Source organism: Psammomys obesus, unplaced genomic scaffold (assembly GCF_907164565.1).
Source record: "Psammomys obesus unplaced genomic scaffold, mPsaObe1.curated_primary_1811, whole genome shotgun sequence".
In the NCBI taxonomy this organism is placed as follows: Eukaryota; Metazoa; Chordata; class Mammalia; order Rodentia; family Muridae; genus Psammomys; species Psammomys obesus.
This window is the reverse complement of record NW_026585687.1, coordinates 5,728,092-5,740,986: the sequence shown is the minus strand read 5'-3', so window position 1 is coordinate 5,740,986 and position 12,895 is coordinate 5,728,092. Positions and strand designations below refer to the sequence as shown.

At 37.9% G+C, this 12,895-nt stretch overlaps 1 protein-coding gene across 3 annotated transcripts in view; it reads left to right on the top strand.

Moving 5' to 3' along the window:
- Nucleotides 1–1,934: 1,934 nt before the first annotated feature.
- Brwd3 (bromodomain and WD repeat domain containing 3) overlaps nucleotides 1,935–12,895 on the top strand; it is a 114,755-nt gene continuing 103,794 nt past the window's right edge. For all 3 annotated transcript variants that reach the window (XM_055592700.1, XM_055592705.1, XM_055592699.1), the window contains exons 1-4: nucleotides 1,935–2,152; nucleotides 2,288–2,346; nucleotides 2,549–2,578; nucleotides 2,971–3,030. In XM_055592700.1, coding sequence (XP_055448675.1) covers nucleotides 2,122–2,152; nucleotides 2,288–2,346; nucleotides 2,549–2,578; nucleotides 2,971–3,030 — 180 coding nt within the window. In that variant the 5' untranslated portion in view covers nucleotides 1,935–2,121. The remainder of the gene's footprint in view (nucleotides 2,153–2,287; nucleotides 2,347–2,548; nucleotides 2,579–2,970; nucleotides 3,031–12,895) is intronic.

Sequence of the window (12,895 nt, the reverse complement as noted above, 5' to 3'; positions counted from 1 at the left end):
TCTTTCCTCTTAATTCTGTATCACTTCAAATTCCTGTTAACTTAGTTATTTTACCTGAGGCCAAGTAACTTCCTTCCCTCATATACACAATAAATAAATACAAATTTAAAAATAATTTTATGCTAAATAATTTTTTTACTATAAACTTGTGTAAATGTGTGGGGTTTTCTTCATTGCATTCAAATTTATAGTTTTGTGATCACTGAGATAATTGTTATATATCTTTTGAAATAGAACACAAATATATTCTCACATGACTTCTACAAAAATTTATTAGTTATCATGTCGAATATTATTTATTCTTATGCTTCATACATAAGGAATATGATTAATAGAATCTAAGTGCTCTAAAGTAATATAGTAGTTATTTGTCATTTTTACTATTAGTTTGATGAAGAAAAAATATAACCTATCTTCTAGGTTTAAATGAGCTACAGCAGGTAAAATATGTGGTGATGGTTTGGTAAAAGTTAACCATTAATTATTATATTGAACTATAAAAATTACTATTTCAGTAAATACCTTACAATTATTTTCTGAGGTTTTACATTTATCTACTTTTTTTTCAAATACAGATCATACCAAAGCTAAACATTGCATTTTCCAATTATCTTGTGTTGCTATTATTTTCTGAATAAAAGAAAAAGACAGAAAGAGTTACTGAAGATATGGTGTTATGTTAACTTAATTGAATTCTAGGCCCTTTGTGTGGCCAAACTTCCACTATAGTCATAAATTTAAAAGGTGAACCTTCCAATTTAAGTATTTCAATGCAAATAATATATACAATTCAAATAGTATTTTTCCCTATCAGGTTTATTTTCACAAATTCTATTTGCAAAGTATAGAGAACAATATGTTAAGAGAAATTGGGAAATTGAACCAGTTTACTCACACTGTGTCAATTACTATACAAATACTTTGATGACTGAACATTAACCTACTAACACCGCAAGTCAGTGCTGTGCTAAGAGTTGAGGTTATATATTAAAACAATAGTAGTCTCAAACCTTTAGAAAATGCCTTTGTAAACTGGAGTGGTGTCTCATGCCTGCCATGTGATCACCTGGGAAGCTGAGGCAAGAGAACTGCCACCGAATTCCAGGTGTGCCTTGGATTCATACTAAAAGCATGTCAGAAAATATCGCTTAGAAAACAAAGCAAAACAAACTATCATTTTTTTTTATCCAAATTTCAATCACTAGTTAAGAACTTTTAAAATGTTCAAAACAAGAGTTCAAACTTATCCTACAGGAATGGGTAAGATACAGCTTGTTGACCATTTCAGAAAGGGGAAATGGCTTCGTGGTTAAAGTGTAAGTTTCTCAAGCAATATTTATCAGAATCTAGGGGATATTTTAAGCAGAAATAAGATATTATTTCAGTGTTCTGGTCATCAGGTAAGTACAGCACTTTTATTTGCTTCCTCCTTTGGAAACAAACCCATTTAGTGGCTAGCGACTTTTTCTTGGGGTAGAGAAAGAACAAACAAACCAAACCCTTTCGGTGACCTATGGTAAGCTAGGTCAAGTCAGTCTCTCACAAGTTTCTCATGATCACGTCCGGAGAGAGGTTCCCTCACCGGAAAGGATCCGATTGCCCTTACAGGAAGGGTTAGCAACTCCAGAGCTCAGGGACGCCAACGCCACCACTGAGTTTAACAGAGGTTGCCAGAGCGTCTGCCTGCGTTTAGCACCTCTTCCTTCTTGCCTGGGCAGTAACTAGGCAACCTCAGGCCAGCTTAAGCCGCTGAAAGTAGACGCCTGCTTTAGTGCCTCTGGCGGTGAGCCGCAAGCTCTGCAAGCAGCAACCTCCCTCACCCCCCCCCACCCGTCCGTGGCTCCACCCCCTTTTCCCCCTGCCCACCCCTCGGCGACTTCGGCTCCTCCCTCTCCTTCTCTTGCTCTCTCCTTCCTCCTCCGCCTCCTCAGCTCTTGGGCTAGAATATCTATGGGTCGAAACGTGAGGCGATGAATCCTAGAGAGACCGAAACTGGGACGGGGAGTGCGGCGGAAGCGGCTGGACTCCCAAGCATGGGGGCTTCACCACAATAGAGGCAGCGCCCCCACCCGCCCCTGCCAACCCTCCGGAGCGAAGCCCCCAAAACCCCTTGGGAAAAGGATGGCGGCGGCACCTACCCAGATTGAAGCCGGTGGGTAGCTGAACTGGGGCCTAGAGGGATGGGGGCTTTGGGTGACTGCTGTCAGAATTTTTTTTAAAAGCTCGTATCTCTCTTCCTTGCCTCTCTCTCAACGTCTCTCCCACCCCACCCCCACCCCTTCTTTAGAGCTGTATTACCTGATCGCTAGGTTCTTGCAGTCTGGACCCTGTAACAAATCCGCTCAGGTGAGAGGGAAAAGGATGTCTGGGAGTGTTAGGGAATGGTCCCAAAAGGGAAATTGAGGCACCGGGTGAGCAGTGCAGTGGAGGGTGAGGGAAAGGCCAGCCTCAATTAGTCCTACAGTCAGTGGTTGTATTGGAAGTGGGGAGGGAGGAACGGGTTGGCTCCCCAAACTGCTCTTCACAGCCTTGTCTCCCTCTTCTTCAGGTGCTAGTGCAAGAGCTCGAGGAGCATCAGGTATGGACCCCCTTTTGGAAGAGGTGGGGAGGGCAGGGGAGAAACTGGAGGAAGGATAAGGTAGGTCAGGAGTCGAGGGCAGGGGCCCGGAGGGAGCCTTGGACTCGGGGCTGTTGTCACTTGGGGTGAGCCGGGTTCTTTCCTGAGAGGGGGCAGACAACGCAGGGGTCTTAATGGGTTGCCCTTTATTCCTGAGCGAGGTGTTTTTTCAGGATTTCCTTCCCTTTGGCCTGCCCCCCCATCCCCCCATCCCCGGCACGGCGGCAATAACAGTCAGGACTCGAGAAATGAAGAAGCCAAAGGGTCTGGGACTGGGCTACAGGATGGGTGCTGCTGATGGGGAGCAGAGGCTTTTCCTTCACCCCCCCCCTTTCATTTCCTCCGGCCCCCAGCTGATTCCGCGCCGCTTAGACTGGGAAGGGAAAGAGCACCGAAGAAGCTTCGAGGATCTGGTTAGTAAACTTTTCATTTCAACTTAGCCCAACTCTTTCTCCACTCCCTCTCTACCTTGTGCCCCCAACCCTCCCCTGACCCTTCAGCCCTCCAGGCTTCCCAAGCCTGCGCTTCGCTGTTCAAACGACTGTCCCTTCCCCCTCCCAGCGTGTGGGAAAGGGTACCTTGCCCTCCTCCAGCCTTGCTTATTCTCACCCCAAAACTTTGAAGAATTTGAGTTGGTTAACAGAGGTGCTGTGTTGTGGATTACGACTGTGTTACAAACATCGGAGAAGGCCCATTGTAGGGGAAGAAGGGACAGAAACCAGGGGGTTATCTTGGGGCACGTACTGAGGACTGACGCTGGCCAATGACAGCGTTGGTAACAGCCCGGAGTTCCGGATTAGTGGAAGAAAACTGGTTTCTGGTTGGTCCTAGCTTGAAATACGGGAACTGAGGCCAGGCTTGGGTGTTGTTTTTTTTTTTTTTTTTTTCTTTCCTCTCTCTGTTTTTTTTTTCTCTCCCTTTTCTTTTCTTTCTTTCTTTTCTTTTCTTCTCTTTTCTTCTCTTCTCTTTTCTTTTCTTTTCTTCCTTCCTTTCTTTCTTCCTTTCTTTTCTTTTTAGAGGGGAGAAGGGACTCAGAAGGGAACTGACTCGTAACTGAGAAAAACGGTAAAAATAAAAAAAAACATGGACTACTGAGTGCATTCCAAGATTTGCAGTCTTTAGATAATGGACTACTGAATAAAACCATTGTTGTGTAATTCTGATCTTCGAAAATAGCTCATTAATTCATCAGTAAATTGCATTTGTACAAATACATTTTCACTAAATAAAAACTATGGATTATATCACCTTTTAGGAATGGGTGAAAAAGATTTCGGGATTAGGAGACAACAGTGGACATTTCAAAAGAAAAATAATATACTTTAGTTAAAGACCAAAGGTCTTGGATTGACTCATGTTTCTTCTGCAAATATAATTCTTAATGTAAGTGCACCTTCTGCTCTGCACTGAGACAAAAAAGGTTATCTTTTATATTTTTAAAAGGAGATTCTTGTTAGCCACAGATAAAGAATCGTATGGTCATAAAAGAAGTGATAAAAAAAATTTTAATTCAGCTATTTTTTCTTTTAAATAAGATCCAAATGAGAAAAATCCCACAAAGTGGAAAAAAAAAGTTGGAAGAGTAATAGAATAAATAAAAGGAAAATTATTTAAAATTTTCTTGTAAGTAGAAGCACATAAATAGAATTGTGGTATTCATTTTGATAATTTTGTGTATTACAAGAGTGAAGCCACCTTAATTATTATAGAAGCTATGGCTTTTTCTGCTTTTTTGCAAATCTAAAAATGGTATAATTGTAATAAGGGTAAATGCCACCACTGGCACTATTAATGGTTATAATTTCTCAGATAGGTATAAGTTAGTTTTGAATACCTGTTACTAGTTTTAATTTTCAGCCAGAAGTTTTGTTCTTGTTGCTATTGTTGTATGATAAAAATCCTACTTGTACTACAGAAGACAAAACCAAAGTATTCATTAATGTATGTTTTAGCACATAGTGATACATGTTTGAAAATATTTTTAATACGGGCAATTTTTTTTTTACATTTTTCTCTTTCCAGTTTATATGTGTGTGTGCAGGTAGATAATTTTTGAACAAATGCCAAAAGAAAATTTAAAAGGAAAAATATATTTTAAAAACTAACTTGATAAAAAATTGAGTAATTAAAAATTGTCTTCTCACCACACATTTTAAAAGCCAGTTTACTAGTCCTTTCTTTAAACTGTAAAGACAAATTTTTACAGTTATTACCAGTATCCATTTTCTGCTTTATATTTTTCTGATGGTACTTTTGCATGACTAGTGTTATTTGAATAGCCATCATTGCAATGGTAAGAAAAACCCTTAGTTGTATTTTAGGTACTATGATTTGCCCTCAATTTCCAATTGATCATTCCAGTTACTCTTCACTAATGTTTTTGCATAATTAGATGGTCTTTGCCACTGCCTTCTTCTATAAGAGTCACCTGGACTTTATTCTCCAAAGTGGATTTATGAATAAGGTCAAAATAGCCCATACGTTTTGTAGATTTTGTCATATATTGAAGGTCCCTCTGCAGAAGGTTGTACTAATATATAGTGCCAACAACATGTAGTGACATTGTGAGGTGTTATAGTTTTAAAACCATTTAACATGGTTTTAATATGTAATAATAGTCTTGAGTTGATTTAAATAGACTTTTTTTAATTAGTAGTAAGGCTTACGTAGTCCATAACAGTAATTTTTTTAAATCATTGTTAATGCTTATCTGTTCTATATGGGCTTGTTTTTATTCTTTCATATATTTGTTTTGTTAGTGTGTTAAGACAGTGTTACATACTACTGTATAGGCTAACCTGGAGCTCATTATGGAGTGTATAGGTTTGCCTCTAGCTCGAAGCAACCTCCTGCTTCAACCTTAGAAATGCTGGGGTGATAGGTTTTACCCACCTTATCAGCATTTACTTATTTATTAATCTATATATTTGTTTATTTATTTGGTTGGTATTGTTATATAAGGTTTTATAATTTAGCCAAAGCTGGTCTTGAATTTGTGATTTTGTAGAATGTGTGATACTCTGGTAGATTCAAACTCACATTACTTCTTCCCCAACCTTCCCAGCAGGCGCTTGCCACCACGTGCCTGGCTACATTTTAATGTGTGATTGCACGTGCACACACATACACCCACCCATCCACCCCTCTCCCCACGAACTACATAAACTACATTCCAAGATCTTTTATATGCAGAGGATTTTTTATTGTTTGGATATATATAAGATAAATGATGTACCCTTGCTCTTTCACATTGTTTTTTATATTATATACTTTTTTTGTTCTTTTTCTGTCTACCATTTGTTGGTATTTTTTTCTCTTGGAATTAAAAGTACTAATTAGTGATTGTATTAGAATGACATAGGTTGTTTTTCCCTTGTTTAATATATAGAATATATGAGGCAATATTAAAATAAATTTGTCAAATTTTTTAAAAAGAGATTATGTGATCATTATCGTCTTTAAAAAAGTACATGCACTTATAAAGATGATTGTTACCATTCTAAGAGTTTTCATCTTTGTACAAAATATTCAGGCTTTAAAACTTTTTTTGGCAGTATTGAGGATTGAACCAAGTGCATCGTGCATACGAAGCAAGCACTATGACTGAGCCACAGTACTAGCCCTATTAAAAGTGGTTTCTTACTGTCATTTGATTCGTAACAACTACTTTAAAACAGTATATTAGCATTCTTACATATACTTATATTCTTTTTTTTTTTAAAGCTGGCCCAACTTTTGTCTAATTGCTAACAATAGCATAAATTGCTTACCAGAATAGCAGACTAATTTTTGAGTGCTTATAGCATAGTTATTGAATGTGTAAGCATGGAAGTAATTTAAACATGTGTAATTTAAAAACTGCTCTTTGACACATAAGCATAGTTAGGAAGAATAGAATGAAACATGTGAAACCCAAAACATGTGCTCTTCAAACCCAGTGGATTTCAGTGTCCTAACACTAATTGATATTATGGCGGAACAGGCAGTCTCCGAAAGCTGCTGTGGCTCCTGGCTTGCTAGAGGAAGTTGTTGCTCACCGAAATGAGTTTTTTAACACTTAACTAAATTTGGCTGTAGGAAACACACATTCAGTGATTAAAATTATTCTTGCTATTTGAAAGTTCTGGAAAAACTGGTATCTCAGGACAAGTACGGCAGTATAAGTGAAGAGAGTAGATTATAGGGAGTTAAGAATTTAGATTTCATGACTTTCACTTGAAGTCAAAATTTTTCTTGAAGTCACCACCCCCATGTCCTTGTGTGTATGTGTATGTCACCCACCTCTGTGTGTGTGAGAGAGGGGAAAAGTGTGTTAATGTATATGTGAGTTACTGTATATGTGGAGGTAACTGGTTTCCGGATTATCTTCCTCAGTTGCTTTGTACATAAAAACAAAAGCCCTGTAGTAAGCACCAGAGTAATTTTTCTATTTTTAGTTAATAATATAACTATCATTTCTCCCTTGCCCCTTCTCCCTCCAAACACTCTCATATACCCCTTGTTTGATTTCAAATTCACGATCCCTTTTTTTCATTAATTGTTGTTATATGAATATATGTATTTTTATATACATATATCCTTAAATATAACATGCTCAGTCTGTATGTTAATTGTATGTATATTTTCAGGACTGACCATTTGTTTTTGGATAACCAGTTGGTGTGCTTTTCCCTGGGAAAGACTATTTTTCCTCTCAGCATTCCTTACTATTTTTAATAGAATATTTTTATTTATTTGATCATTTCCTACATGTAAACAAAGTATATTGGTAATATCCACCACATACACGTTATTTTATGATATAATATCTTTCACTGAATCTACTGTTTTAATTCAGCAACACTAGCTGATCGCCATACTCCAAGGATCCTCCTGTGTCCATCTCCTCAAGGATACGATTACAAGGACATGTTGCCTTACACAGGAATTTACATGGGTGCTGATGATCCCAACTGAGGTCCTCATGGTTGTGTGGCAAATACATTAACCCAACCTTAGTGAAATCATCTTTGTCATGTTTTTCAGATGACTGGTAGTATAATTTGTGTGCTTGTGTTCTACAATTGTTTACTGCTTGCTTAGGAACCTTTTGGTAACAAATAGCAATTTAAAGGCAACTTATATTTTCCTGCACATTTACGAACTCTACACACACACACAAATACTCAGAGAGAGAAAACATTTATTTAATCCCTTAGCAGATGCTAAGTGTACTCCCTCCATTGCAGCTTCTCTACTCAGCAGCTTTTAGAAAACAGATGTCTCTTCTGCGCTTTTCTTGATTTTTATCTAGGCCTTTAGCTATCTTCCTCCCCTCCCCCTCCTTGTTTTTAGATAATGTTTTTAGATAATTGTAGCTTTGGCTGTGCTGGGCTCAGTAGACTGGAGTGGCTTGGGACTCGCCAGGATCTGCCTGCCTCTGCCTCTGGAGTGCTGCGATTAAAGTCTGGGCCACTTGTATTAACAGTTCTTGAAAGTGGTGAAACCTAGGAGGGTTGTTTGAGGATCTGTTTCCTGGGAAATCTTTAAACCCATAGAGAGAAAAAGAAAGGCTATTAGTACTGATTAACATTCACAAAGGAGAGTTGTAGGGAGTCTGAACTCCTGGTAGACCACTCTGCTGAAGTAGCCAGACACAGTGGCTCACACTTAATCCTAGCCAGCATCCAGGAGACCAGCAGATCTGGTCTACAAAGCAAGTTCCAGGACACCAGGGCTGTTAAACAGAAACCCTGTCTGGAAAAAAACAAACAAACCAAAGATAACAAGGAAAGAAAAAAAGAGTTCTGACTAGAGAAAAGCCTGCTGCTCTTTACATTTCTGTACAATATCCTCCCTTCATATGCAGTAACATTTTTTGCATAATTATCTGAAAATCAGACATTTTTGCTTTTACAAAGTAGCCAAAAGATTTAAGATGTGAGTTTATGATTCAATCACGGATTTTAAGTAAATCTAAAAGATTAGATAACACTTATTTATTATCCATAGCTCTTACCCCTGGGGGGAAATGGATACTTTATTTCTGCTTCTTTTTTGGTGTTTGTTTTTTGAGACAGGGTCTCTGTGCTTAGCCCTGGCTGTCCTGGAACTTGCTCTGTAGACCAGGCTGGCTTCAAATTCAGAGATTCCCCTTGCCTCTGTTTCCCAAGGGCTGGCTGGGATTGAAGTCATGAGCCACCACCACCTAGGTAGTTTTGCTTCTTTAGGTCTTTGTATTAACCCCTGACACTTGGGGTTTTGATTTAATTCTATTTGCAATTTTGTTTTCTTCACAGGGACTGCCATTGGCAGTGGAATCTTTATGAGGGGGTTGGGCTGGAGAGGAGATGGTGTGGTACAAGGTATACTGCACCTCTATGGTGGTTAGTTAAGGTTTTATAGTAAGTATAAATAACTGTTGAGTTGGTCAAGGGCCAAAAAATACTTATCAAGACAGAAATCAACCAACTACTCTGCATATTTTCCCATATAACATTTATTTGCTATAAGGAGCTCAGTTTGTTCAAGAGAGTGTTGGAAAAAATTGATAGTTTGTATGTATGTTAATTGACAATGCCATGAGGCTTTTTTTTCTTTGATACTGTATATATTTACATGAGGCATACTTATTAACTACAGATGTGAATGGTAATTATTATGCACTGTGACTTTAGGATATCAGTTTTTATAGATGAAAACTATTTTTAGATTGAATCATCAGGTACTTTGATCCTAATATTGTTTGCATATTTTAATGAATTATACTTATTTATAACTATTTAATTTTTTAAAAAACTGAAGATGTGAAGATTGGGCATCTTCCCTAGGGTCTTTCTTGTTGTTTAGCTTCTTTAGGATTATAGATTTTAAAATGTTTATCCTATATTATATGTCTCATAGCCATTTATGAGACATACCATATGTGTCTTTCTGTTTCTGGTTAACCTTACTCAAGATGATTTTTTGTAGTTCCCACCATTTGCTTGCAAATTTCATGATTTCATTGTTTGCAATGGGATTCTATCCCATTGTGTAAATGTACCACAATTTCTGTATCCATTCCTTCGTTGAGGGACATCTAGGTTGTTTCCAGATTCTGGCTATTACGAAGAATAGAGCTGCTACGAACATGGCAGAGCAAATGTCCTTGTTGTATAGTTGAGCATATTTCGGATATATGCTTAGGAGTGGTATAACTTGAACTTGAGGCAAACACAATAGACATCAGAAGCAGAAGAAGATAGGGAACAGGACAGGAGCCTACCACAGAGGGCCTCTGAAAGACTCTATTGATTGAGTTATCTAAGCAAAGGCTGAGACTCATAGCCAAACTTTGGGCAGAATGCATGGTATTTTATTGAAAAGGGGGAGCTAGAAACACCTGGAGGGGACAGGAGCTCCACAACAAGACCAACAGAGCAAAAAGTCTCTGGGCCCAGGGATCCTGCAAGAGATGGATACTCCAACCAAGGACCATACATGGAGATCGCCTAGACCCCCTGCTCAGATGTAGCACATAGGAAGCTTAGTCTTCAAGTGGGATCCATAGTAAGTGGAGCAGGGGCTGTCTCTGATATGTACTCAGTGGCAGTCACCTCTCCCTGAGGTGGTGCGTCCTTGCCAGGCCACAGAGGATGACTATGCAACAAGTCCTGATGAGACCTGGTAGGCTAGGGTCAGATAGAAGGGGAGGAGGACCTCCCCTATCAGTGAACTAGGGGAGGGATATAGGGGAAGAGGAGGGAGGGGGCCAAGTACAGGATACGTATTCAATAAATTGTAATAAATGACAATAATAAAAAAACCCTGAAGATATGGTTAATAATACAAAATATTTCCTTGACATTTGATCAAGTCCTAAAGCTAAACTTTCTAAATACAAACCTGAAACAATGTGATTATTGTTATTTCTGAGCAAATAACCATTGCCTAGCTTCTACCTATTTTAGCAGATTACAATTAATTTTGGCAAGAGCATAAAAAACTATTGGCCAAAAAATGCTGGGTGTGGTAAACACACCTGTTTTCTTAGCACTCTGCAGACTGAGGCAGGGGCATTTCATGAGTTTGAAGGCAATCTGAACTATATAGTGAGACTTTGTCTCAACTAAAGAGGGAAAAATTAATTGGTAGACAATAACTTCTAAATATTAGTCTAAATGTAATTGCTTTTCTTCCTAGAATTTTGAATAAATATATTTTAATTCTTTAAGTATACTAATCAAACAAAAATTGCTCTGAGAATATGAGATCTTCTAGGAGCACTTATAACCTTGATTTTAGTTAGGCTTTACAAATTTCCTTACTCATTTATTTATTGGCTGATTTATTAAGTTTTTATATGGCCATAGTTCATGCTGTATACTTTTCTGAGTGCTTGGAATAGGGCAAGTAACAAACCATACAATGAATCCTCTCATACTGAGTATCAAGGATGATTTACAAAAGTATTTCTTTGTATTATATTGTTGGTCTTGATTTCTGTGGTGCTGAGACAAGATCTATACATATAGCCCAAGATGTCCTTGAATTCATGGTAATTCTCATGCTTCAGCTTCCTGTGTGCTGGGATTACAGATATAAGCTACCATGCATGCTTGTTCTTTTGAGTTTTTTTTTTTTTAATGTATATGGGCGTTTACATGGAACTTGAGCTACAGATGATTATGAGTCACCATTTTGGTACTTGGAATTGAACCCAGGTCCTCTGGAAGAGTAGGCAGTACTTTTAATTGCTGAACTTCTCTCCAACATTGCCATTTCTCCAGTCCTTGGCTTCTTCTTGAGTATTGATGTATGCCCTTTGTGAGGGTATGCATTATCTATTTGTTTACCTACCTACTGATACATATTTTGTTGTAGCACACAGAAAAATTGATATTTGGGCCATCAATGGATTTTTGGATCTTTGTCAAGATGAGAACATTGATACTCTTTAGCCATGGAATTTAATACTCCTCTGTTCACTGTTTTAATAATTAGAATTTATTAAATACATCAAGGATTTGAACATTAGCTTAGTTTAATAAATGGAGCACAGTTTCTGTTTTTATTGTCTGATTCCTCTCTCTGTTTTCTTGTCTATAGAAATTAAATTTTTATAGGGGCTCTAATGGTACATGCCTTTGTAGGAGGCAAAGTTAGAGGCAGATCTCTGTGAGGTCCAGGCCTGCATGGTTGACATAGTGATTTCCAGAATTGCCAAGGCTACACAAAGAAACCATGTCTTGAAAAACAAAAAAGATAAGAAAATAAATTACATTAAAAAATGAGACTAAGTTAGCAGAAAGTTGGGCTTCAGGACTTAGTTATGTATAGTACGGTTTGTAAAAGATTAATTTGATTATCGTTTTAAAGAAACTAATTTTGCATAGAGAATACAATTCTGCTTTAGTGTACACATGTGAACTATTAGAACTAAGAGGATGTGGTGAGTAGTTAGCTCAGGGTGGCCTGCAACTCAGTATATGGTGCTTGTTGGTTTTAAACTTATGGTAATTCTCTTGCTTCAGCCTCCAAGTCCTAGGATTTTAGGCATGCGAATCCTTCCTGTGCTCTAGTATTAAAGATTCTTCTCTTTTCTTTAAGACACGATCTCACTGTGTATCCTTAGCTGACCTGGACTCAAAGAACAGAGATCTGTGTGCCTTTGCTCAGATTCTCTATCTTTTTTTACAAAAACAAATAAAACCTTTTTATTGTTTCTTTGTGAATTTCACATCATGCACCCCAATCCCACTCACCTCACTGTCCCTTTATATACCCCCTCAACCCTTGCCAAGGACAATCTCTCCCCTTGAAAAGAACACAAAAATTAGAAAACAAAAACAAACAAACATCCATCTCTGTGGAAGCTGAAGTGTGTTACACAGTACATCCTTTTGCCCAAATATCTTTACTTGCAAAATGTTCGTTGTAATGAGCCAGAATAAGAATGGCTAAAGGTATCACACAACATTCTGGCACAACTGCTGATTCTTCTCTTAACCAGTTAATAGTCAGTAGTGAGTAAATGAAGCCAGAGAGCTTACTTATCACTTACAGATTCATTTTTTTAGTTTTGCCATGATTGTGTTTTCTGTTTTGTACCACATTTCATATAAAATTAAGTTATAATGATTTAATTGAGGCCTGTGCTATGGAAGTGCTATGATAGCATTTAAATATGCCACACTTATTTTGCATCTGTTTCTTTTTTAAGACTTACTTTTACTATTTTTAATTCTCTCTCTCTCTCTCTCTCTCTCTCTCTCCCTCTCTCTCTCTCTCTCTCTCTCTCTCTCTCTCTCTCTCTCT